General features: G+C 52.3%; 11 protein-coding genes across 11 annotated transcripts; 8 read left to right on the top strand and 3 right to left on the bottom strand.

The window, feature by feature from the left end:
* Positions 1-811: 811 nt before the first annotated feature.
* On the top strand, positions 812-4343 carry MYCGRDRAFT_93854 (uncharacterized protein; the record flags this gene model as incomplete). The annotated part of the gene is made up of 14 exons (XM_003851423.1): positions 812-825; positions 928-959; positions 1011-1036; positions 1962-1970; positions 2143-2177; positions 2228-2276; positions 2363-2370; positions 2431-2568; positions 2637-2681; positions 2736-2798; positions 2975-2999; positions 3894-3938; positions 3989-4027; positions 4194-4343. 14 exons carry the CDS (start codon positions 812-814, stop codon positions 4341-4343), a joined length of 678 nt encoding a protein of 225 aa, XP_003851471.1.
* A 1980-nt stretch (positions 4344-6323) lies between these two features.
* On the top strand, positions 6324-6488 carry MYCGRDRAFT_44003 (uncharacterized protein; the record flags this gene model as incomplete). The annotated part of the gene is made up of 1 exon (XM_003851424.1): positions 6324-6488. A coding segment is annotated over one exon (165 nt), but the record flags the coding sequence as incomplete, so codon positions are not given.
* Positions 6489-7754: 1266 nt separating this feature from the next.
* On the top strand, positions 7755-9195 carry MYCGRDRAFT_93855 (uncharacterized protein; the record flags this gene model as incomplete). Its single annotated transcript, XM_003851425.1, has 6 exons — positions 7755-7878; positions 7956-8012; positions 8065-8091; positions 8231-8267; positions 8540-8598; positions 9182-9195. The coding sequence occupies 6 exons, from the start codon at positions 7755-7757 to the stop codon at positions 9193-9195; spliced, it is 318 nt and encodes a 105-aa protein (XP_003851473.1).
* Positions 9196-9771: 576 nt separating this feature from the next.
* On the top strand, positions 9772-10968 carry MYCGRDRAFT_43480 (uncharacterized protein; the record flags this gene model as incomplete). The annotated part of the gene is made up of 5 exons (XM_003851426.1): positions 9772-9801; positions 9867-10357; positions 10437-10567; positions 10628-10869; positions 10933-10968. The coding sequence occupies 5 exons, from the start codon at positions 9772-9774 to the stop codon at positions 10966-10968; spliced, it is 930 nt and encodes a 309-aa protein (XP_003851474.1).
* MYCGRDRAFT_104845 (uncharacterized protein) lies at positions 10942-15917 on the bottom strand (the record flags this gene model as incomplete). The annotated part of the gene is made up of 10 exons (XM_003851813.1): positions 10942-11568; positions 11626-12119; positions 12177-12228; positions 12282-12455; positions 12508-12609; positions 12686-12744; positions 12800-13097; positions 15142-15179; positions 15304-15344; positions 15631-15917. 9 exons carry the CDS (start codon positions 15305-15307, stop codon positions 11293-11295), a joined length of 1497 nt encoding a protein of 498 aa, XP_003851861.1.
* Positions 15918-16852: 935 nt separating this feature from the next.
* Positions 16853-17743, top strand: MYCGRDRAFT_93858 (uncharacterized protein; the record flags this gene model as incomplete). Its single annotated transcript, XM_003851427.1, has 1 exon — positions 16853-17743. One exon carries the CDS (start codon positions 16853-16855, stop codon positions 17741-17743), a length of 891 nt encoding a protein of 296 aa, XP_003851475.1.
* A 459-nt stretch (positions 17744-18202) lies between these two features.
* On the top strand, positions 18203-19266 carry MYCGRDRAFT_73076 (uncharacterized protein; the record flags this gene model as incomplete). Its single annotated transcript, XM_003851428.1, has 2 exons — positions 18203-18464; positions 18542-19266. 2 exons carry the CDS (start codon positions 18203-18205, stop codon positions 19264-19266), a joined length of 987 nt encoding a protein of 328 aa, XP_003851476.1.
* A 118-nt stretch (positions 19267-19384) lies between these two features.
* Positions 19385-21360, bottom strand: MYCGRDRAFT_73080 (uncharacterized protein; the record flags this gene model as incomplete). Its single annotated transcript, XM_003851812.1, has 5 exons — positions 19385-19878; positions 20034-20331; positions 20458-20557; positions 20610-21005; positions 21055-21360. 5 exons carry the CDS (start codon positions 21249-21251, stop codon positions 19385-19387), a joined length of 1485 nt encoding a protein of 494 aa, XP_003851860.1.
* Positions 21361-21961: 601 nt separating this feature from the next.
* On the top strand, positions 21962-22474 carry MYCGRDRAFT_104848 (uncharacterized protein; the record flags this gene model as incomplete). The annotated part of the gene is made up of 1 exon (XM_003851429.1): positions 21962-22474. The coding sequence occupies one exon, from the start codon at positions 22232-22234 to the stop codon at positions 22433-22435; it is 204 nt and encodes a 67-aa protein (XP_003851477.1).
* Positions 22475-23115: 641 nt separating this feature from the next.
* MYCGRDRAFT_28225 (uncharacterized protein) lies at positions 23116-23643 on the bottom strand (the record flags this gene model as incomplete). The annotated part of the gene is made up of 1 exon (XM_003851811.1): positions 23116-23643. A coding segment is annotated over one exon (528 nt), but the record flags the coding sequence as incomplete, so codon positions are not given.
* A 265-nt stretch (positions 23644-23908) lies between these two features.
* On the top strand, positions 23909-24520 carry MYCGRDRAFT_104853 (uncharacterized protein; the record flags this gene model as incomplete). Its single annotated transcript, XM_003851430.1, has 4 exons — positions 23909-23997; positions 24052-24117; positions 24170-24218; positions 24275-24520. The coding sequence occupies 4 exons, from the start codon at positions 23969-23971 to the stop codon at positions 24323-24325; spliced, it is 195 nt and encodes a 64-aa protein (XP_003851478.1).
* Between the last annotated feature and the right edge of the window lie 302 nt (positions 24521-24822).

Consider the following 24822-nt stretch of genomic DNA (forward strand, 5'->3'; position numbering starts at 1 on the left):
ACGCCATCCCTCTCCTCCTTATCCACGGCTGACCCGGCTCCTTCTACGAGTTTAGCGATTCCTCCGCTACCGGCTTCGTCTTCTCCTCCGCTCTACTATGCGCCGGCTGGACGGTTAAAGACACGGCGCGAATCTTCTACTAACTTATGCTATCGCCTAGCTACTAGCATTACAGCATTACGCCGTACAAGCCGGCGACTAGGGAGCTATAGTCGCGAGAGAGCTAGGCGCATAGTACAGTAAAAGCTGCAGGGTAATGCATTTAAATTAGTGTCCAGGGAGTGGATCGCGCGGCAGTTCTTCTGCAGTCTAATACTGTCTCTCGGCTACTAGCGCTTGCATCGCTCCCTCCCTGCTATCGCTAAACTAGCCGAACACGGCATCACACCCAAATTCACCTCCGCTCTCTAGAACAGCTGGCAGAACACCTTCTCGTAGTTAAGAGGCCGCCGAAGAAGAAGAAGAAGAAGAAGAAGAAGAAGAAGAAGAAGAAGAAGAAGAATGAGAAGAAGGAGAAATCGCCGCTAGTTAACCGCGTTCCTTATAACTTCGCCAGAACCGTTAAGGCCGGCAATCGCTAGGAGAAGCCGATTGCCGCTGTTAAAGCTGTCTCCTTATCAGCTTATTAATTAGCTGCAACAATTGCCTAGTCAGCTAACTGCTCTGACCTCACCGCCGCCCCGCCGCCCCGAAGACTGCTACACCGCTACTACCGCTACCATTCATTTACACCTTTATATACCCTAATAACTTCACAACCTCTAATCGCGGTAGCACCGCATAGCTTCGTAGTTAGTACGTTACAACAGGAATGGTCCGCCTGTTGTTAGTTCGCTAAACTAAAGCATGGGGGTTCGATTCCCTCTTTTATAGTTATTGTCTCGTACTAATACGGGGTAGATGCTAGCCTTAAACCATGCGACTTAGGCGGTTAACTGCAGAAGGGCTTCGGACCCACTGTAAGAACAGTCCCCCCGAGATCCTGCTTATAAGCTATACATTCGCTTTAGCAGGTGCACTACTTCACTCTGACACTGTATGTCTTAGGTGGCCTTTAAACGGCCTGTAGCTCCTGTTTTCCGCCTATTTAATTGCGAGACTATTAGGTCGCAAGCATTAAGGGCAATTTAGTCTATACAACGTTTAAGGGTCGGTACGTTTGCCGGACCTTCGGTCCACAGTCTGCGATAAAACTAACTAAGCTTTAATCGAGAAACCGTCCTCGGGGAGACGGTAGCTGCTTCCCTTTAGGGTTGATGTTTTGCTGTTTGCTAACTACTTTACAGAAATCTTACGAACGACCAAGTCTAAAACCAACAAGTCCGTCCAAAACTACTAAGTCTAAAACTACCAAGTCCAAAACCACCAAGTCTAAAACTACCAAGTCCAAAACTACCAAGTCCAAAACGACTAAGTCCGCCTTAAAACGACCAAGTCCTCAGTCTCGAAAACCACCAGGTCCGCCTCGAAAACGACTAAGTCCGCCTCCAAAACGACCTCCTTAGCCTTAAAAACGACCAAGTCTAAAACTACCAAGTCCGACTTTAGCTTAACTTCTTCGAAAACGACCAAGTCCAACCTGACAAGGACTTTAATGCTCCTTTTTAGAATCTACTAAGTACAAAACACTAAAGATCTCCGCCCTCCGTAATGCTATTTCCAGCTCCTCTCCACTTCTAACCGACGCCCTCCCCTACATTAGAGATCGATACTAAAGGAGAAGTGCTAAAGGAGAAGTGCTAAAGGAAAGTGCGAAAGGAGAAGTGCGAAGGCGACTTATAAAGGCGACTTGTAAAGGCGACTTGTAAAGTGTAAATAGAGGTCGAGCTAAAGGTAAAGTAAATTAAGTCCGAGAGTGAAGTTAAGCTAGATAACAATACCAGGGATGCCTATTATAATTTAGTTGCAAAGGCCGGTCCTTACTCTGCAACTAAATTGCTATAGGTGAAATCTGACAATAGGATGAAAAGGTAAGTTGTCGCGGCGTTTGTCGTCGTCTCGTCCCTTGTTTTGAATTCTAAGCTCGTCGCCCTCCGAACAATAACACTACTACTATTACACCCTACCGATCTATCCGCACTATTACTAAGGCCTATCGTAGTTTCCCTCTCCCTTTTTCTAGCACTACTAAGGCCAACATAGGTAGCCCTCCTAGTCTCTTTGCGGTGCGCCGCGCCGTAAGTCTTAATTTAGTTGCAAACGAGAGCATAATCTAACATATTAGTAGAATATCTTCTTCGACGACGTTGCCCTTTAGGCCGCTCGCAAGACCGAAGGTACAGCATCTCGAACGAATTAACGCCTAGAATCGACACTAACATGCAATGCAGCTGCTCGCATGCGCACTAGCGCCTCCCTCTAGAAACCTCGGTAAGTCGATCTCGTACAATCTCGAGCCTTAAGCAACACGATCGCTAACATATATAATAGCCCCCGTCGCTCTCGCGCGCGCGCTGCGGCCGCCGCTCTACTACTACCGCCGCTACTACTACCGCACGAAGAAGAGAAGGAGGAAGAAGAAGAAGAGGAGGAGCGCACAGCCCGCATGGCCTCCTACGAGAACGACTTGTAAGAACTTCAGCTGCCTATTAGCTTCGCAACGGAAATGTGGAACAGCTCCTAACACATAAATGTAGTAGTAGAGACGATAGCCCTGCTCCGCTGCAAGACAGCGACGACGAGTAAGTCTTTCAATTTGCAAGAACTCGTTCGGACATTTGCTAACTTACGTCTAGCCTGCCCGCTACTCCTGCTGCTGCTCCTGCTCCTGCTGCTGCCGCTGCCGCTACTCCCTCTGCGTAAGTCGATTCCAAACGACGTAACAATTTAACAGGCTCTAACATACATATAGCACTACCCCGACCTCTCGCGCGTGTGGCCGTCCGCTGGGCTCCGGCACTCCTTTCGTCTTCCGCCAGCCGCAGGCCAGAAACCGGTAGTAGTTGGTATTAGCGACGACCTAGTTGGCCGCTAGCCGCGGCGACAAGTTCCGGTTCACCGTAAGTCCAGCTCGGATGTTTCTGTTACAAAGCCTCGCTAACTTTTAGTTAATAAAGAACACCGGCAACGCTATAGAGCTAGGCGCTCCGCGCCCTAGCGGTCCCTGCGCCGGCTGTGTCTCGCACTTCGGTGCTGCTGCTGCTGCTGCTAAGTGCTTAGTAGGCGCTCCCTACACTCGTCGTGTGGCTAAGTGCGGTCGCTGTCTGTAGGTGCGTGGCCTCTGCGCCTGAAAATTTCTTTGTTTAGTTGGTCTGCTGCTGCTGCTGCTGCTGCTTAGTCTGGCTGGCGGCTGCGAGCTGCTAGCCTCGCGGCTATAATAAAACTTGTTTGTGCTCCCTCTTTTTCTCCTAACAACTGTCTTAGTCTCCTCCGCTAATTCTGTTGCAAAGCTGGTGCGCGGCCTTGCAACTGAATTTATAAAGTCGACATTGACTTTAGCGTGCGTTAGCGCAATTTCCACGGGTGCCTGCCTCCTTCTATCTCGTTCTTTACGTAAACATCTTGCACACCTCTACCTTTACCAAACACTATCTTATTATCAACTTTATTAACTTCATCTACTCTCTACGACCAGCATACCGAACACGATCCTGCGCTGACGACAGCTTTAAGAACCTATTACGATCGTACCCGCCTACTACCTATCGACTGCGCTTTGCGCTTTACTATTAAGATGCCTCCTAGCCGTGCGAGACAACCGGCTGGCCGACTAGCCTTTATTAGAGGTAGAGCTCGAGCTCGAGGCGCTGGACCACTACTCCTACTAGCATCCGCCGCACTAGCGTCCGCCGCACTAGCATCCGCCGCATCAGGCTCTTAGCCTCTTGCCCCTGCGACTACTACCCTACAAACATTTTAACATCTGCAGCCTGCGCCTGAAACTGCAGCATTAGCAAGCACGGCCTCGACTAGAGCAAAGCGCGCACGAGAAGAAGACGGTAATAATAATTCGACGATAATGGTCGATAATTATAATGTTGCTTAACAGTCTATCGAGCAAGATAAACAAGGCGAGCTTGGAGAAGATGTAAGTCCGAGCATTAACACAGCTTTACTCTACGGAAAACGACCCGAATACTAACGTGCTGCAGGGCCTTATCGATTTAACTAAGTAGATGTTGTAGAACTAACTCGACTCCGCAGACGAAGATCTATTAGATCTAGCCGCTATAGTAGACTATAAGGATCTAGAGGCTAAAGCTGAGGATAATCAAGACCTTGCTATGCTAGGAGCGGACGACAACGATGGCGAGGATCAAGATGTTCCCGGCGCTGCTGCTACACCTGGCGCAGTCGCTCAAACTGGCACTCAAGCACAAGGCACTCAAGCACAAGGCACTTAAGCAGAAGGCATTTAAGATGTTAAGATGACCAACGCTCCTGGCTAAATGCTTCCTCCACCTGCGCCTATTAGTAGACCATCGCTATTCGAGCCGGATACCTTATTAATTCTCGACTAGAAGAAGGGCTGCAAGGTTAAGTCCGTCTCGGACACGGAGCTTGCTATAGCTGTGTAGGCGCAAGATACAGGCGTATCCCGCGCAGATTAGGAAGTCCTTTGCTATATTATCGGTAATAGCATTCTTAATCTGCTACCGAACGAGCTCGCTAACCTGCTACGATTAATCGACATACTAAAGCTCTATCTTAAATCAGTGCTGCCCGACCTAGAGCTGCGATTTAAGGACATTAGTATTAAGCTAGCTAAGCAGCCGTCTCTCGCTGCTAGCAGGAAGAACATAGAAGAGGATAACTCCGGCACCGCCGCTAGCGCTACTTTCTTCTTCTTTAACCTTTAGGAAATCATCCGCCGCATTCTTATCTCCGATATTCGCAAGCACTAAGGCATAGGCTACTTTACCGACCTCTCGAACGAGCTTTGGGAGTCGACGGCTTAGACCAGCTCTATTCGTACTACATCTGGCGAATTCGCGCACTACCCTGTCGTCGACGAGTCTAGTAAGTCTAGCTCGAGTAATAACAATGTTAGTACTGCGCAGCCGAAAGCGCCTAAGGCATCGAGAATCTACAGCAAAGCGCCCGCCTAAGGCAAGCACCTCCTATTCGATAACCGCAAGCCTAAGAAGCAGCGCAAGACTAAGAAGCAGCGCAATAATGCTAGAGCCGGAGCTAAGGGTAAGACTAAAAACACTAAAAAGATAATACTACTACCTACGGTTGATTAGCAGTAGTTTGTCGGCGTTCCTAGAGGACTAGTCTTTCTATCGGACTTTATTAACTTCTTATGTCACGATGCCGAGTACAACTGCTATAGAGGTCTTAACAAGACACATATCGGTCGAGTACTGGCTGTTAGCGTTAACAAGAGATCTACACGCATAGCCGTGAATAACGTTCCCGAGGCTACTAGCGAAGTCGTGGTTATCCGTGTCTAGGAAATTGCCTACTACGCCGCTCTTCCAGCGCCCGTCTAGCAAGATATTAATAACGATACAGATAGCGACTCTGTAGTAGAGATGTTGCCTAACGAGATGTTCCTGCTTAAAGGCTCCGAGTATATTATGCTAGAAGGAGATATCGAGCTACATAAGCGCATAATCTGTATGCACTATGCTTTTGGGAGCAGGATCGCAGCAGCACTATTGCCGACCGACAAGGCCGATAATATCATCTGCCGCATTGTCTTAACGGATGCCGACCGACCTACTGTTCGTCCTGTCTTATAAGCCTATCCTATCCGCGGAGAGCTCGAGATTATGCACTTCGGACGTCGGCATCTGCTTAACACCTTCGTTAATTAGGAGGTTGTATATGTTCTACTTATTAACTTCGACGACGGCTTCGGTCTTTATCGGAACAACTACCGGTCGCTTATAGGCATTTACTTTATGCTCGCGGGATTAACTGCCTAGGAACGCAACCGCACCGACAATATAATCTTAATAACTCTAGGTCCGCATAGGAGCAACATGCCTAACGTCGTCGATGTTATCGGGCCTGCTCTTCGTCAGCTCGATAAGGGCATGTTAATAGATCTTAGGAAGGTCGATGCTAAAGGCAATCCTGTTAAAACAATAGTCTGCGCGCTAGTGCTAATAGTTATCGGCGACATGCCGTAGTAACAAGAGAACTCCGGCATGCTTAGCTAGCGTGCAACAGTTAGCTGTCGGTTCTGCTTTACGAAGCACGATAAGCGCGGCAACCTTAACGAGGATATTACAAAGCATCGATTCTACCACAAGAGCGAGCGCATCCGTTAATACATAGAGACTGCGACTTTAATATCTGCGCCTACAGCACGCGAGAAGTTTGGCCAGCAATTCGGTATGAATCCAGACTGTCTAGCATTGCAACTAATATAGCCTACTCTCGATATTATCCTCTCCCGGCTACCTAATCCTGCGCATTCCGAATTTAACGGCATTACTAAGCTGCTCTATACGTTTATCCTCGAACACGTGCTTACTACTAAGGGCAAGGAAGAATACAGACGTACTCTCCGTCGGTTCGTCTACCCGCCTAGCTAGCAGCGTCTGCAGTCGCTAGAGTATTATATATAGAGCTACTTGTTGTTAGAGCATGCACGCTGGTCAATTATAGGAGCTTGTTTCCTGCGTGTGTGGCTTTGCGACAAGCACATTACACTGCTGTTCCGCTCCGCTATCTAAGCTAGAGGTCCGCATGTGCAGGCGCTTATTGCAGACCTGAAAACTAATCGACTCGACGGCTCTAACGTTCCCTCGTCGGATATCCTCGCCGCAATCTGCGTAGGAGTCGCTCGCTCGAATACGCTGTTTATGTCTAACAAGCTTAATGCCGAGCAGCGCGAGGAGTACATAAACGATATCATTCCTATGCGTAAGGTGTTCTAGGACATGCTTAAGGCTGGTGCAGTCGCTTCCTCGAAGAACCTACGCGCAACACTAGCACTAGCTGCGTCTGCGAGGAACACACCGGCTCCTTTACCGGCTCTAGAGTTACAGGCAAACTCTCTAGCAGGCTCTTAGGCATCTTAGGCTCTTGCCTAGCAGTCGAGGAATACTAAAGGCTCTACCGAGTTGCGCCGCAAGATCTAGTTGCCGAATGTCTACGTCGGCAAGCACTATATCGATATAGCTCGAGAATACGGAACTGCCTCCTAGTGCAACGTATTCGTCGGCGAAGCGAAGCACAAGGATTACAAGAGCTTTATCCTCTATACTAACTATAATAACGCAGAGCGTAACCTCCTTCTGCGACAGGCTCTTAAGATAACGCTGCGACTAATTCTCTCTAATAGCTTCCCCGAGATGCCGGCGCTTACCTAGCAGATGCAGCGTCTTTACTAAAAGAATCTACGCTTGTTCGACAAGGTTCTCCCTCGGTTAGAGCAGCTGCGCAAAGATGAGCTCTACCGGATTAACGGTAAGATAGTTACTACTAATCTCTCCGACTTTACTAACGTTAAGACCGGCTAGCAGATTGCCGACTACTAGGCCAAAGAGTTTATAGATCTTCCGATTAAGTATAACGACATAAAGCTAGAGTTCCGCAAAGCTCTGCAGACAGCCTATACTATCTACTACAAGAAGTCAAACACGCTTCAGCCTAGTTAGCAGCTCTACTAGCACAAACGCTTCGCATTTAACGACTCGATTTCGCAGCAGCGCATAGTGCTCCGCCGCGGAGACTTCGCCTAGGGTAGTAGCCGCAACGAGACGATCATGCGGGTTAATTATATCGCTACCTATTAGTCGATTTAAGGCTAACCGGCACGCCTGTTCGTGCTAGCTACCCTAGTCTACAATACCGGCATGCAGGATCCGATTACTAAGCTCGATATCTACAAGCTGGGCGACAAGCAGGAGACCCTCGGATTGCTAGCACTCAGCGGCAACAAGGTGTATATAGTGCCGTTCTCGCACGATGCTAGCAAGGGTACGACCTACATAGCTACCTCTAAGCGATCCGGCGTCGAGCTGAAGGCTGGTAACTAGCTGCTGCATATAGTATAGAGCGTGCAGTTTTTGTAAAGCCTCCGTCTTTGCAACGGAAGTATGCTTTACTGCTTGGTACGCGACTACTCCTCCTTCCAGCCGGACAGAGCTAATAGTTAAAACGCAGAAGGCTACCGCGCTCGCTTAATGCCGTGTAAGTTCTAAGCTCCGCGCCCTTTTTACAGAATACATCGACTAACTTCTCGCAGTTTACTTCGTGTTCGATTCGATAGCAACGCTATAAGTCCTGCTATCTCTTTGCAACTAAACCTCTATAGCTAATAACCTCTAAGGTTTCCTTCTCTTCCTGTTCGATGCTAGTTTAATTTGGTAAGTCCGCCTCGCTTTGCAACAGAACTCGACGCTGCCTTTGCAATAGAAATCCGAACTAACAAAAGCGCAGTTTTCCTTTTGCCGTCAGTATTCCACACGCGCGCGCACGCTCTAGTATGTTTAAGTACTAACCTTTTTAACCCGCAAGCGCTAACACTAGCACAGATTTTATATTTACTGCAGAGTAAGAACGCCTTTTATTTAATTTAGTATGTGCTACACGAGCTTTGCAACTAAACGCCTTACTAACAGATCTGCGACATTTATAGGTATCGGCTCGCAAGCTCTACAGCACAGAATTACTATCGACAGTCCCTTGCACTTGCAGGTACGACGCAACTAGACGAGGTTAAGGAAGAGCTCGCTAATATGTCTACTAGTATTCCATAATACGCTAATGCTTCCTTACGAGATCCCTAGCGACCTTTAAGCTATGTAGTATGTCCTTCTCTACTGTGCTATCTGCGATTCCGCTAACTATGCTCTAGATTTTTGCCCTTGCCCTTTACTAGCACGACCTTTACTAGCACGACCTCTTTACACCTTGCTCTTGCATCCGGATCCTTTACTGCTCGACACTAGCTCTCGACACTAGCTCTCGACACTAGCTCTCGACACCAGCTTTCCATCTCGACTCCGGCTTGGCTTTATGGTAGAAGGTAAAAGGATAGTCGGTAGAAGGATGGTCGCTAGAAGGGTGGACGCTGGAAGGGTAGAGGGTGGAGGGTGGAAGGGTGGAGGGTGGACAGCAATGGAATCCTGAGCAACCGTGAGATCCTAAGCAACTGTGAGATCTAGTGCAGCCGTAAGATCTAGTGCAGCCGTGATATCTAATGCAGCCGTAAGATCCAGTTTAGCTACAATGTAGAGTTAGCAGATAACGCTGTCTAGCAGTGAAAATCATTTAACAGCTAACGCTGTCTAGCAGCGAAAATCATTTAACAGCTAACGCTATCTAGCAGTAAAAATCATTTAATAGCTAACGCTGTCTAGCAGTAAGAAACATTTAGTTGCAAAGTGCATTTAGTTGCAAAGTGCGTTTAGTTGCAAAGAAGCGGCTAACGTTAGCCAGCTGCTAACGCGAAAGTTCTGCTAAATACGAGATTTGCTGCTAAATACGAGTTTTCGGCTAAGTCCGCTCTGCGGCTAGCACTACTTTGCAACTGAATACACTCTGCGGAAATATCTAACCAGCAGCTCGTTTTCAAAGGCTGAAAGAAGTTAGCTATAGGGATTTAGTAGTGGAAAATCTCAGCCGCTTACTAGCCGCAGACCAGCAGTGGAAAACGACCCCAGACCCTCGCTAAGGTACCTTAGCCGGGATCCACTTCACTTTCACTCTCGTGCTTCGGTATCGGCTTCGGCTTCGTATGACCAGCAATAGCACACGGCACACAATCGACTTGGAGCCATTGATCAACATCCCTCACCTCGTTCTTCAACCAGTCCCTGTGATTGCAGCATTGATGGAGCCAGAACTCTTCTCAAGCGCAAGTTCAACATGTCCGCCGACTTCTGGGCCGGCTACGTTGTGAGTTCACATTGTATCAGACCAAAACCTCCAGCACACCATCCCGCTAAATCATTCCACAAAAGTCCGGAGCCATTGGAATCCTAGTCGGTAATCCTCTCGACATCCTCAAGACCAAGATCCAAGCCGGTCCAAGTCAAGCCGCAGCTTCTGCTCCTACTTCGACTCCGACCTCCACAACCTCCACCCATCGACGTTGGACCTCCCTAGCCCGCGGCGCCGCGGCCCCGATCCTCGGCTACGGCGCCCTCAACGCCCTCCTCTTCGTAACCTACAATCGTAGCCTGGCCCTCTTGTCCCCGTCAGACCCTTCTCCCGGCATCTCTCCGACGTACCCTCCCGCGTGGTCAATCTTCACCGCCGGCGCCCTCGGCGGCCTCGCAACCTTCTTCGTCTCCGCACCCACCGAACTCGTCAAATGCCGCGCACAAGTCTACAACCCTCCGCGGTCGTCGGTGAGTGTCGTCAAGGAATTGTGGAAAGCGGGAGGGGTGAGGGGGCTGTATCTGGGTGGTGGGATTACGAGTCTGAGGGACGCGGTGGGGTATGGGTTTTAGTACGTCTTTCTTGCATTTCTTTCCTTTTCCTGTCGATGTTCTAGATGTGGCTTCATGGCTGAGACGTTGATGTTGTAGTTTCTGGAGCTACGAACTCAGCAAACGGCATCTCTCCAATGAAGACGACAGTCCGAACCAGCAGGCGATGAAAGTTCTCCTCTGTGGCGGTCTGGCGGGAGTCGTGACGTGGGCGTCGATTTTTCCGATGGGTATGTAGAAGATCTGTTGTGTCTCGTTTCATCGTCGTTGTACTGATCCATGCCCGCAAGATGTGATCAAGACGAGAGTGCAGACCTGGGATCTCGTCGGTAAGACGCCGATGTCAGCTGCAAGTCAGCCGCTATTAGGCGACCAGTCTTCCTCGTCGAAGAAAGTCGGCATCATAAGCGACAGATCAAGCACATACTCCATCGCAAAAGCAGCGTACCAAACCGAAGGCGCGGCCGTATTCTTCCGCGGGTTAGGAATCTGCAGCGTGCGGGCCTTCATTGTGAATGCCGTTCAGTGGGCGGTCAGTACCAACTCCAACCGCTCTTTCAGCAGTACCGCAATGACTAAATGAAAACGACAACAGGGGTACGAATGGATGATGAAAGCGCTAGCTCCTTGACATTCGCTACCTATTAGCTACCCATACATGTACAGGTCTGCAGCCTGGTATACCAAACCCATCCAGCCAGTCTTTTCTCCCGTGTGATGTCGCCTCGCTCAAATCTGCTACTGATTCCCGAAAAGTCTCAACGACCGTCGAGTAGGGAAACCAGTCTTATCAAGCAAGCAATTTTCTCCGCAGATGAGAGCAGCTGCCCCATCTTCCACTTCCATTGACCGCCGTATGTTACAAGCATCAGAGCACGCCCGCTCCGCATGTTCTGCCGAAGTTCGAGTGTAGAAGTGTGCGCGCCGGCGATCGTGTCGGGTCGAGATGCATACTCTACATCATCTCCTCCTGAATGTTGCCAGTCGATTCCTGGCCCTCCATCGCACCGGCATCGGGGTAGCGAGCGTAGTCGAGGCCGAGCGGACGGCCACCGTACGAGTAGCCCTGGAACTTCTCGATCGCGGTAGCGGCGTCGCCTTGGCTGCCGAATTGAACGACACCAGCTCCGCGAGAGCGGCCGTTGGCTTCGTACTGGATTTCCGCACGGTCGACGGTGCCGATAGTTTGGAAGAGCTCGACGAGATCGTCGTTGCTGGTGCTCCAGGGCAGCTGTGAGATGTTAGCAGTGTTCCAACAAATCATTGGTGGACCTCAGAAGATACTCACGTTCTTGACGTGGATGATGGCGTTGGGCTGGCCTCCACTAGACACGTTGTCCGTGAATGGGTTGGGAGCAACGTTGGCATGCGCAGCCGGAGCACCTGGAGGTCCACCGAATCCACCGCCACCGCCACCTTGGTGACCACCATATCCACCACCGTATCCTCCGCGTCCTCCCTGGAATCCGCCTCCACCACCGTAGCCTGGTCCGCCACCATAGCCACCGCCGAAGCCTCCACGTCCACCGAATCCTGGTCCACCAAATCCGCCGCGAGGTCCACCGAAGCCTCCGCGTCCACCGAATCCACCACGTCCACCGAAGCCTGGACCAGAGTTGGCGTAGCGGTCTTCGCGAACTTCGAGCATGCGTCCCTGCCAGTCGTATCCGTTGAAGTGCTGGATAGCGTTTTGAGCATCGTCAGGAGTGTCGAAGGTGACTACACCGGAGCCCTTGGCGGAGCCATCTGGGGCCATGTGGACATCAGCGCGGACGACGTTGCCTAAGAGAGAATGTTAGCACGAGTCGTGTCGATCTGTCTCTATCGACGAAAGCTTACCACCCTGACGGAAGAGGTCCTTGAGATCCTGCCATCCGACGGTGTACGGAATCTGTTTGCTCGTCAGTTGATTGCTCGAGTGTTCTTTGGAAGTCGTGTACGAACGTTGTTGACGAAGACCGAGCGGCCACCGCCACCCATACCGCCACCCATACCGCCACCCATACCGCCACCCTGCATTCCCATGCCACCACCGTATCCGCCGCGAGGAGCAAAGCCGCCTCCAAATCCGCCGCGAGCTGGCTGAGCGCCGGGAAAGCGAGGCTCAGTCTCACGATCCTGTTCAAAAAGTCAGCTGAATGAAATGCAAGGAGGTATCAAAGCTGCCTACCTCGCGCACGTAGATCAAACGACCCATGAGCGGCGAATTGCTCAAGGTGTTGATAGCAGTCTGGGCCTGATCCCTAGTAGCGTACTCCACAATGCCACATCCCTGTTCCATATCCCCAGTTAACCAATATCCTCACACGACCAACCAATGCCAGTCATCCAAACTGCGCATTATTTACCTTGCTCATTCCGTTCGGCAGCAGGAGAACATCCGCGAAAAGGACGTCCAATTGACCGTCTGTGAGGTGTCAGTCTCACTATTTTCATGTCCATTTGTGAGGTCCTTGTCCTACCCTGGCGCATGTGGTCCTTGAGATGATGCCACTTGACATCGTAGGAGAGGTTGCCAACGTAGACACGGCGGTCCTGCTGGGAAGAGTCGGCCACGTGCTTCATCATGGTCTCTTTGGCTTGGTAGCGCTCGTGGTCGCTTCGTGGTGGTCGGTCGTAAGAAGAATGGCCGTTGGCGGGCGCTGGAGATCGGTGGCGAGTGTTGTGGCGATCTGAGTCGCGGTTGCGGTCACGAGAAGGGCTGCGGCTGCGTCCGCGGTGCTCGTCGTGATGGCGAGGAGGTGAACGAGAGCGGCGAGGCTAGAAGGAGCACATGTCAGCATATCGGCACATGATATCAAGTATTAGCATGTGTCAAGGGAAAGCCCTCTCGTGATGCCAGTCTCGCTTCATCCAGATGTCCTGAGAGCCAGTGCCGTACCTCCTTCTCGCGAGGACGACCGATCTGGAGAGACCGGCCCCTCGCCGGCTGCACCACCAATGCAACTTGCTCCATGTTCGCTGATGTGAGCAGCATCTGCAGTGATGTAGGAATGAATGTGCATCCAGCGGGCGTGCTTGGCGGAGCGGGATCGACCGCGTGTTGAATATCTCTGTCCGACGCAACTTCGACAAGAGGCAGCAAATCCGCGTTCCGGAGTGGGCTGGAGTCTCTCCTCAATGTCGAACATTCATCAATGTTCTGCAGGAGATGTGGCATGGCCGGCATCTTTGAAACGAAGCGGTTCGCGAGAAGACTCAATGATGAGCGGGCAGTGTCACTCGCGGGCAAGTCATAACGCCGCCCTTGTTGCCAAGACCTTTCCGAGCACAGTTCGGCTCCGTCGACAGGCTGATCAGGCCAGAGAAATCAACGACGATGGCGCGCTCGATCGACTGTAATCGAGGAGCTTATTGGCATGATGAAAATTCCATCGATGCTCGCTCGAGGCGGTAGGTAATATTTTTTGAGCCTTCGAAGCCAGCCAGGAGAGGACCAGAACAAGGCGCAAACCAGTGATGGGTAAGGGGCCCAGGACCGCAAGCGAGGCAGCCCGTGGAGTGTGATTGTGGTATCATCCGCCCTGGAAGCATCCGCAACAAGGACCACGAAGCAAGCCCTCCAAGCGGCAAAGGGAGCTGGAACGCCGCCGACTTCGCAGGAAGCAGGATCAAGGAACAGGAGATTCAGCCTAGAGAAGAGGCATCACCCCGCTCGTTGCAGGCGTCAGCAGCAGACGAAGATCGTTCAGCCGGACAGAGTAGCGGCCAGGCAAAAAAAATAATTGCAGCAATGGAAGCTCCAGAAGCGTCCGGGCGTGGCTGGATGAGAGACGAATTCGCACTGCTCGTGCACCGCGGCAGCGATGTTTGCTGATTGCCACGTCGGAACAAGAACCAACTTGGCAGTTCAGAGGCAGCAGCAGAATCTTGATGTAGTCTGACGCAAAGCGTCGTCGATGTGAGGGTTGCCAGCCTGCTCGAAGCGGCGGTGGCAGCATTGCAAGCAAGGCGTCATAGTGAGCGGGAGAGCAGTCGGAAGACGACTTGTCATGACAGGCTTCTGCATATTTGGACAGGCTACAGGACATGGTGCCATTCAATTCCGACCCGTCCTGCTCGCCATTTCCGATCCAAGCCCGAAAGAAGCAGAAAGCCATAACTGTCCAGCATGCTGGCCCTCTGACGCACGTCGACAGGAAAGCATTGAACAGCCTTGAGATAGACCCGCAAACCACCAGTGCCAACTTTGAGCCGCCGCTTCAGATCGCCGCCTTGCTTGCCGCTTTCTGACGACTGCCACATATAGTTGGTAAGTGGAAAGCTTTTCCATCCGGATAGATTGAGGACCCTTGCCATGAACATTGTATTGGCCAGGCCTTCAGATCTTGCCGGGCCCAAGGCTGCGGTGTATTGGGAGATATGCTTGCTCAGCCATTGAGTCGAAGTCGAGGTGTGATTGCAGTGGAGGTCTGAAGCAGCTCTCGAGGTCGGTGACCAGCATCGCTCCATGGCAGCATGGCGTGCAATTAGATGGCTGCCGCGCTTGAATCATCGATGATGAGAGAGCTCTTCTGACGGATGTGCACGATCCATGGCGAATGGTAGGCGCTGTCAGATCAGCCGCGTGGCTCATCGACTTGGGTGTGCTCACAGCCATTGCTCCATTGTTCTTGCAGTCTCATCTTCCGCCGATGCCAGCTTGCTGTCCAGCTCTCTTGCTTCCTCTTCCGAGTCCATTTCTTTCCAGAGACTCCAGTCATAGTCCATCATCCTTCCAGATCCAAGGTGAGGGCGAGAAGTCTCTCATCACGAGAGAGGCTTTTTGACACATATGCAGAGGGGAGGGAGGGGAGATACGTACGGAATCTCTCGCGCGCGAGGAGCGGTAGTTGTCGTCGGCTGAGGTGGTGTGTCAGTGTTGCGTCGAGAAAGGCGGTGAGTCGAGGGAAGAAGTTCGAGGTGGGGTTGGAAAGGGTGAGGTGTTGGGGTGAGGTGCGAGTGAGCTGAGGAGCAGGATACGCACCCATTGCGACTGTGTCTTAGCGCGAAGAACTTGCAGGTACCCTGATGGTGAGTTGAGTTAGTTACTAATGAGGGATGACAGCAGGCAGGCGGGCAGGGAGACGAGCGGTGCACGAGTGGGAAAGAGACGCCACTGGCAGGACGGCTGCTGCAGAGAGAGAGAAGGCAGAGCAACACGCGAAGCTCCGCCGAGCGACCACCTCGCCGTCTGCAGGCGATGCCGATGCCGGTGATTGCTCATCTCACTGCTGCTGCTGATGAAAGGCGTGCCAATGGCCCCAGCTTGGGAGAGGGACTGTGAGTGGTGGATCGGGATGGGGATACGTACTCGGGTACTGTGATGGACGGAGCGATGGCTGCACGTGAACCCGTCGCTGATGAGCTGATGAGAGCTGCGATGCACGTCGGTGCGCTGACGGAAAGCTTGTCGGGTGCTGGCGCGTCCTCTGCCGTACGCGAGGGACCAGGAAGGTTTCCGAGTCGGCTGCAGTGTTGCAGACGGGAGGGTGCTGATTGTGGGAGTGTCGGACAAACAAGGATGGACGCACTCGGAGAGAGAGAGTACGAGGTAGTGTGAGGTGTGAGTGCAGCAGCTGGTTGTGGGCGAGCGAGCAGGTTCCGTTCGCCGTGACGGGACGCTTGTGTGGATGCCGGCCGGGATCAAAATCCACCCACCTTGAAAGTCAGATCTCCGCCCCAGGTCAGGCTACCGGCATTACTGGGATTCTCACAGACACAAATGACTACACCAACAACATGCCATTATTGATTTTGCTGCCATCTCTATCTCCCAGCGACTCGGCGAGGAGGATCCACTCGGCTCGCTCGCTGCAAGATCGGAGAGCAGGTGCGACTTCTCGGCTTGCGAAGAGGCACGATCATGCCGTACCTCCCGACGGATGCGTGGAAGCTCTTTTCTCATTATACCACACCGGTGGGAGGAACATTATTTCACTCAATCGTGAAGATCAGAGCTACAGTAGGCCTTGCATCGAGCACTCTGCTCTGTCGGCGTGGAGAATCAGGACAGACTCAACGACCACGCTATGCAGCAGGCCGAGCTCTCGGCGAATGACACCCAAGGTCCTTTCACGGATGTAGCAGATACACGTCGATCAAGCCTTGCATCATGACGGTATTTGGCTGACTTCGACGATGGCCTCGAAAATGTGCGGCTGCAACGCGCGCTCGTCTTCACGACTGAGGTAGTACCTTAGTACAACTGCTTGGGTATTTCCAACGCGCTTCTGCCATCTGCTGGAAGGCCGAACATTGCTAATCGACAGGGTGCATCTGCTGCTCCGAGCACCAGTGCCGACACTGACTGATCGATTCCACCCTTCGGACAGCTTCGAAGTCGGGAGCGAGTTCCTCCAGGCGATTCGAGACTCTTGACCTCAGCCAGCCTCAAAAACGCCACAAATCGCGATCCGCAAGCTAAGCACAATGCGATCAGGTCAGGCCATGCCTATAATAAGTGATGGACGCGCCGCATCATGCCCGCCTCTTGCTCTCCGCTCGGTCACTCTTCACGGTACAAAATCGCTGTGATGCTGCTCCATAGCGCTCTTCCAGTGTCCGTCCTGGCCGCCATCGCGGGCCTTGTATTTGCCTCTCCCAACTATGGCACTGGCAACCAGATATGCACCAATGCGAAGAAATGGGACAGAGCTGCCACGCCGTACTGCTCATCGCTCTTGGGAATCCCAGTAAAGACCCAATATGCTAACGAACAACAGGTTCCTACTGTCACCACCTGCAAGCAACCCTCGATCCCAAGCGCTTCTCCAGTCAAGCACAAACGAAATACTCCACCACAGTACAAGCCGCAATGCTTTCAACCGTACAGCGGAAAGTCTCTCACTTCTGCCTGCAAGTGCCTCTCGATCAAGACGTCGACAGCTACAATTGCGACCACAAGATACGGACAGCAGAGCACGGTGACAACTACGAAAACAGCTTCGGCCACGGTATTCGCAGTTCCGACTGGACCTCTCAATCTCTTCGCCCTTGGTACCGGCAATGACGACGAGGGTAATGTTATTGTCAACGGTCCCAATCAATACTTGCAGGCCCGACAATCTGGCAGCCAAACCATCAGACAAGCAGTCGACTTCAGCGCGCCGCAGAACGAAAGCCCTCTGATCCGCTTCGCCGATAGGACTCTCATCGGCGTCGGAGCACCCATCACCGGGCTGGTCGCAGGAATCCGAGATGATGTATCGCCTGGCACAGTCGCCGTGGTGTTCGACTCCCTGGAGGAAGACAACGTAATCGCAGCCTGCGGGATCACGTCGGCGCCAGACGGCACGTGCCCGGTGGTTTGCGGCACCAGCGGAAGGCCATTCGACACGTATCTCGAACTCTGGTCTCTGGCCAGTGCTGAGGAGTATGTGAGTGAGCCCATTGACACTTTCGCCGTGTCGCCGTTGCTTAGCTAGGTTTGTTGGGTCTATGTTCAGTATAAGCGATCAGACTCTAGACAAGCATTAATATCAAGACGTTTGGCTATATGTGACGAGACAAGTTGGCACCTCGAGAAAATAGCAGAGGATCTGCTGCAGATACGGCGGTCGCGGCACTAGAATGCGAAGAAGTCATTGCTGCGAGATTTGCATCGTCCGGAAGCGCCTTCCAGCGGCATATTGTAAAGCTTTGGCAATTGTGTTCTCCGCGAGACTCTCCGGCGGTCAAGAATTAGATCGTGACTCACGAAAATACTGCTCTTGCGTGCAAATATATATCTACTCATATCGAGAACGACCGAAGCACAGGAAGAAACACAAAAATCTCTCCCCTCGCTCGTGGCTGCAAGCTGAACCGCACCTCATCGCCATACCTTTTCTTCAATCAACCTCACATCTTCTTCGTCGACCTGATTGACTGTACAATCTGCGACCATGACCATCTCCCTCCCTTTCACAACTCTCGATGTCTTTACCACGACTCGCTATGAGGGAAATCCTCTAGCGGTCGTGCATATTCCGACGGATCCGAAGAAGCAACCGTCTAGTGATCAGCTGGATCAGATCGCAAAAGAATTCAACTTGTCCGAGACCATATTCGTATATCTCCGCGATGAGTCCACGGACAATGGCGCCGATGAGTTGCCGGAGTGGAAGGTGAGGATCTACACGATCGAGGGAGAGATTCCTTTTGCTGGTATGTATATCACGAATTCCCTGCTGTCCCCGAATGCCATTGAACATCATACCCGATCACAAATTGACACAGACGAGGACATCCGACCATCGGAGCAGCCGTTCACTGCCTTACAACCCTTCATCCATCAGCCTCGACCTCAGGCAAGCCGCTCAAAGGCCGGCTCCTCGCTCCCGCTGGTCCCATCGATATATCCTTCGACCCAGCCTCAGGAGCTGCTTCCGCCAACATCCCTCACAACGTGCACATTCACACCGAGAAGCCTCCCTCGCTCAATGACATCCACCAGCTCCAGCCGTCGCTGAAAGATCACTTCAACCCATCCACTCCTAGCGACGCCATTAACCTCGTCTCCACAGTCAAAGGCATGACCTTCTTCCAAGTCGAAGTCCCCGACGTGGAGACGCTTGGCCAAGTCAGCACGTTGGCCGTCCGACCCGATGCTGTCGCACGAATGGACGCAGCTTGGAATGTCGGCCTTGTGGGCTCATACTTCTACACCATCACGTCCCCATTTAAAGCCGCCGAAGATGTCGAGCAGATCCAAGTCCAGTCCCGCATGCTATTGAACAGCTTCGAAGATCCGGCGACTGGCTCGGCGGCTTGCGGGCTGGCGGCAAGGTTGGCTTTGACGAGGGGTGGAAATCGGGTGGTCGATGTGGAGCTTGTGCAGGGCGTGGAGATGGGGAGGAAGAGTGTAATCGGGGTGAGGGTGGAGTTGAATCAGGAAAAGAATGCGGTGGAGAGGATGGAGCTGAGAGGGAGTGCCGTCAGGGTTATGGAGGGTACTGTTGAGGTGTAGCGTTGGATGCAATGTAAATAAGGTCGGCTCGAAGTGTTGAGCTGGAAAGATATCTAACGCCAGATATGAACAAAAGAAAAGAACGGGGTATCACTCGATCACTCTCCCTCTCCACAACTCAATGACCGTTAGCCTGTCCATTAGTCAATCCCAACCCCTCCCTCTTCTGCCTCATCTTCTCCTCCGGCTCCATCTCCCCATTCCTCTGCGCCGGCACATTCGCCAACCAACTCGGCGGCGTCATCCCCGTCTGATCCTGAATAGTGCTAAACAACGGCGGCAAACTCTTGAACAGATTCTGAATCGGCGCCATGGCATCCGCCCCACCACTTCCACTCCCACCCTCCGTCGTCCACACATTAATCTTCGGCGCCAGCCCATTTACCGCCTTGGCGTTCGCCTCCGCCAGCTTGACGTACACGCCTTCCTTGAGCATCAAGTAGTTCATCAATCCCTGCGGTCCGCCAAGCACGTCGGCGAGAGCGCCGTACGCTTTGGCCATCTCGATGAGACCTTCGGATTCTTTCTTGCGGGTGATGTACGCGGCTTCGGCTTCGCGGGCGCGAGCGAGGTAGGTCGCTTCAGCTTGCCGGGTGGAAAGGATATAGGCGGCTTCGGCTTCGTTTGTGCGGGCTTCGAGGAGAGCGGCGGCTTCGCGGGTGAGTTTGTAGTTGGCGGCGTCAGTGGCTTGGGTGGAGTCGAAGTCTAGAGATAGTAATTAGTAACGTGCAATGGCTCATATGAGGCGAGAAGGAATATGAACTTACAGACTGCCTCCGACTCGGCTTTCTGGTTGTACTTCGCAGCATCCGCCTTCTTCTCTTGAGTGTACAGATCGGCATCGGCCTTTTGCTGAGAAGACTCTTTGGCGATTTTCGCCTGCGTGACAGTCGTAGCTCTCAGTCGCTCCAACTCCATCTCTGCTCTCTTCTGCTCGACGTTCTTCTGCAGCTCCGCATCTTTCTGCTCAGCGGCACGCTGGGCGGCGATCTGCTCGAGTTTGAGATCGCGGGAGATGAGGATCTCGCGGGTCTTGAGTTTCTGGTCGGCGTTGGCTTTCTCCACCTAGCAAATTGAAGTGTATGAGTTAGCTATGGTCAGACAATGAGGATTTGACGCAGGGTAAGACCTGCTGGCGTCTCCGTGGAACAGTCTCGGGAACCTGCAGGCCTTATACACTTTAGTACTCACCTTGCGCTCCGTCTCGAGCACGGCGGTCTTCGCATCGATTTTAGCAATTTCTTGCTTGGCTTCGCCTTCCTTCTCGGCCTGGCCGACTTTTCCGATCATGCTGTTGGCGGTCAGAAGAAGGTTCTACACATAGATCGAGGCTACAAACTTACCGAGCGTTGGCAACGTCGACTTGTGCCTGAGATTGAGCTCCTTCGTGGGCCTTTTGGGCCAGAGACTGGAAGTACTTCGACTCGCCCAGATCTTGCAGCTCCTTGACGTTGGCATTGTAAATACGGAGACCGAATTGATCGAGCTCCTTTTGTACGCATTCAATGACCTGGGCCTTGAAGATGCGACGGTTGTTGAAGAGCTCTTCCATCGTCATGTTCGAGACGATCGAGCGCGTCTCGCCCTCGATGATGCCTTTGACGATGTCCTGAACATGATTGCGTCCAGTGGCGACCATACCGCCTTTGGCACCGGTGGGAACGCGGCCATCGCTATCTCCTGTGAGGAGGACGGCATATTTCATCAGGGACCCGACCGTGTCGTCTGGCCCGATCGTGCTGCATGATGTCAGTTGCTATATCGACAGAAGGATAATACAGGTCATACAATACTGCAGGCAGAGAGAACTGCAGCTTCTCTGAGGTCATGGCTTGCAGTGACATGGAGAAGTCGAAAGGTGTGATGCTGATCTTGGTGACCTTCTGCAACGGGTAGATGAATGCTTTCTTCGTGATGCGCACTGAATCCACTCCTGCGCCAGTCACGGCGAGGTAGGAGTTCGGCTCCGAGACGTGGTACCACATGGCTGCGTTGTTGTTGAAATGGTAGGTAAGAGATGGTACAAGTAACTTCCTCGATGGAGGAAATGGTATAGGAATTTCGCTCAGCGAATGTCTTCAAGCTTGATGCTCCGGAATCGAGATGTTGATCAAAGAAGGAAGAACTTTCGACGAGGAGCGCAGTCAATGAGCGTTTATATGTGGTCTGTACTGGAGCGAGTTCATCTTCCCTTGGCTGCGCGACCCCAAGCTACGTCGACATCACGACATCATCCACATGCCGTCCATACCGACCAAGACCAGTCACAGCAACCAACGATACCATTACGAGCGGATGCCGGCGAATAGAGGGCGGCCTTTAATGGTCAATTGTCTAAGCCCTGTGGGGAGGATCTCATGACAGAGCGTGCCGAGAGGCCGGAAGTCGTAAGCATCCTTCAACAATGGAGAAAGCGGACTCTGCGAAAGAGACCAGTGGTATGGGGACTTGAAATGAGTGTCTTGTGATATGGTTGTGCCAACAGGACACATTGGCGCTAAGGCCGGGCTGTGCAGCTTCCATCCCGAGTTCCATTTCGGTGACGGGCGGCCTCAAACCTTTGCGAATCCTTCGGGAATGCGGCCAAGAAATTCAGTTCTTGGAAGAGTAGACTTTCAACTTATGGACCGGAAGAATAATACTGACCGGCTGCATTGCTGGCTGGACATCGCTGCATCAGCTTGATGCCTCGTGCTCAAATGGGAAGAAGTCAAATTCTTGGGGTTGGGATCTGAACCATTCTTTGTGCGGATCAGGCCGGTGTCCGGTGGGCATCGCTCAAAAGGATTCCAGACACAGCTCTGCCGCAGTACCCGGGCGAAATATTCAGGATTGCAATCCATGGACTCTGGTCGATTCCTCGGCGAGGCTTTACCGCAGAACAAAGTCTATGGACCGAAGGCCTTAGGCAAGATCATGCTGCGCATATCCGACAGTTCTGGCTCCCATTCCTTCGCGTCCGTGAATGCTCAGAATAGCAGGACACTCGAAAGCGACCCGACGATCCAAATATCCTCTTCGTCGGAGCGTTAAACGCCCTCCTGACATTACAACTGTCCGCTCCACTCGCATCGCAGCATCATGGATCCACCAGCCTATGAGGAGATCGCACGCAGCAGCGACAAAGCGGAGTTTTCCAGATGGGACACGAAAGCTGCAACGCATTTGAGCATCCGAGAAGAAGTAGGAGCATCAAGGTCCCAGCACGTTGCAGCATTGGTGGAAAAATTGTTGCCACAAATTCGAGAACGTGCGAAACATGGTTTGTCGAAAATGACGCTTTTGATAATGCCGTCCGACCAGGGTAAGTCGAGATCTTCGCTGTCCTTCGAACCAGTTGGCTGACCTCAGCAAGCGGAATGTAGCAAGAGGGGCCAATTGGTGGGTTACGCCCATGGCGAGGAGCCTATTCTGATACAATTGGACGGCCTGTATGATGGCACGCAGTTTTGGACACAGCAAGAGGCGTTGGAATTGCTGCGACAGCAGACTCTGGAGGCTGTATTCGGCAACGTGCCGATGATTGATGTCGAAGAGGGCCCTGCGTTTTTGGGACGGCCTCCTGCCCCACAGACAAAAACATCTTTCTGGAGTCGCAAACAGAGCACAGTCCGAGAACGCGTACTCCCAAAACAAGCGAGACCACCAGTGACTGTGGATGTCGAGCTTGACCAGGCAAATTTCAGGGCCGAGAATGCGTTCGGTCTGTTCGAAACGTTGCGAGGCCGCGCAGTTGTCTTAACCATAGAAGTGCGATGATCATGCACTCGAGTTCATACATCCGGAAGAATATGTTGGGTGACGCTCAAGAGCACCATAAGTCGCTCAGCCAGCATTGGTATCATCTGACTTCTTCTCGCCTTCTGCATCAAACCCAAGATTGTCCAATTGTCTGATCAGCTCTTGAATTTTGATGACCTTTTGAAACTGCTCGGGCAGCAAGCCTTCGCCCTTCTCTTTCTTTTCACTAAGCTCGCGTGCCTGCCGTAGTTTCTTCGCGAGCTTCTTCGCCTCTTTCGCTTTCTCTGCTTCTGGGTCGACAGTGACAGGCTCCTTAACCTCGTCGCCAGCAGCTCCATCTACAGTCCCCTCCTCATCGCCTGCCTTTCCATTTCCAGTAGTCGCGGCAGCTTTCTTCCTGGCTTCTCTCCTTTTGGCGTTCTTCGCGGCCGCGGCCGCTACCTGTAGGGGAGATTTGTCTTCGACTGGCTCTGCTCCAACGACACCGCCTTTGCCCCGATTCTTCCACGCATGCGCAGTCCGATTCTTGTATACCTCAACATCCTCGGGAGGTTTGTAACCAGGCTTCACGCGAATTTCTTTGCGCACTGACCCGTCTGGCCTTGTGGAAGAGGGAATCACAGATTCGCCTGTGCTGAGTTTGCGAATGCCCGAGCGGGTCGTGTCCGCCGTGGGAGCCATTGCTGTGATATAAATATTCGCCCCAGAGATCCTCACTGCCGCAGCAGTGTTGTGCACTTCCAAAAGCGGGACGTGGTGGTTCCTTCATGCAAAAACCAAAAAGCCATCAGGCATTAGAGCAAAGTCTGCGGGTGTTTCCGCTGTCGGCTTCGACTTCGCATCTTCATCAACGTTCCTGCTGACCATCACGCCCAACGACGAACTACGAGAACGAACATCCGTCGAACACCGCCCCGAATACTCCCACAGAATCTCACGAAGACCTTTGCCCGTTGTCGAAATGGCCGGAATCCTTGGTGGCGTCTACAAGTACGATGCCTGCGCCTGACGGGAAATTGAAGCATTGGCTAATGCGACTCGCAGCGCTCTCGTGAAGCGGAACGCGGTATTCTTGAGTGTCATCTTCGCCGGAACGTACGCGACAAGCCTGTAAATACTCGACACCAGCCCCTTTGCAATGTCAGATCTAACGCCTTCACAGTGCCTTCGATACCGGCGCAAACCTCGTATGGGACCAGATCAACAGAGGCGTATGTGGCAAGGCTTGAGCATGTGACATGGACATAGTACTAACGAATGTACGCAGCGTCAATGGAAAGACATCAAGAAACGCTACATCGAGGCGGATGACGAGTAGGCTGCTTGGGCGGAGTTCAGGGAGCAGTGAAGGGTGGAAGAAGGAAAGGACACTTCAATACTGGGGATACACTCGGCACTGCTTCAGCAGTATGTCTCAATATCATGGACATGCATGGGCGGTTGCGGCGACCGTACATATATCCAGAACCTATTGATCTCACGACGATCGAAAGTACTCATATCTCGGACCGTGTCATTCATGTCACGTGCCTTTGCCTCAGCTCGTCGCCGTCCTTCTTCCAAATACTTGTCTGCATCCCCAAAATGCAGAGTGCGTAACAAACAACTTGAGCATGATTTCGTGTTGTACGTGAATGCTGTAGATATTTGATTGGACGTCATCCTCGCGCTTGCTCAAGAGTCGCGAAGTGAGCAAAGTGAAAGCAAGCCCACCTTCGATGATCGCCTCCGTCAAACATCAACAACAAACCCCCACCAAGCCTCTTGACACAGATCTAACGGACGGTCAACATCATGCGGAGGAACAGCGAAGCT

This window comes from Zymoseptoria tritici, chromosome 6 (genome assembly GCF_000219625.1).
Source record: "Zymoseptoria tritici IPO323 chromosome 6, whole genome shotgun sequence".
NCBI lineage: Eukaryota > Fungi > Ascomycota > Dothideomycetes > Mycosphaerellales > Mycosphaerellaceae > Zymoseptoria > Zymoseptoria tritici.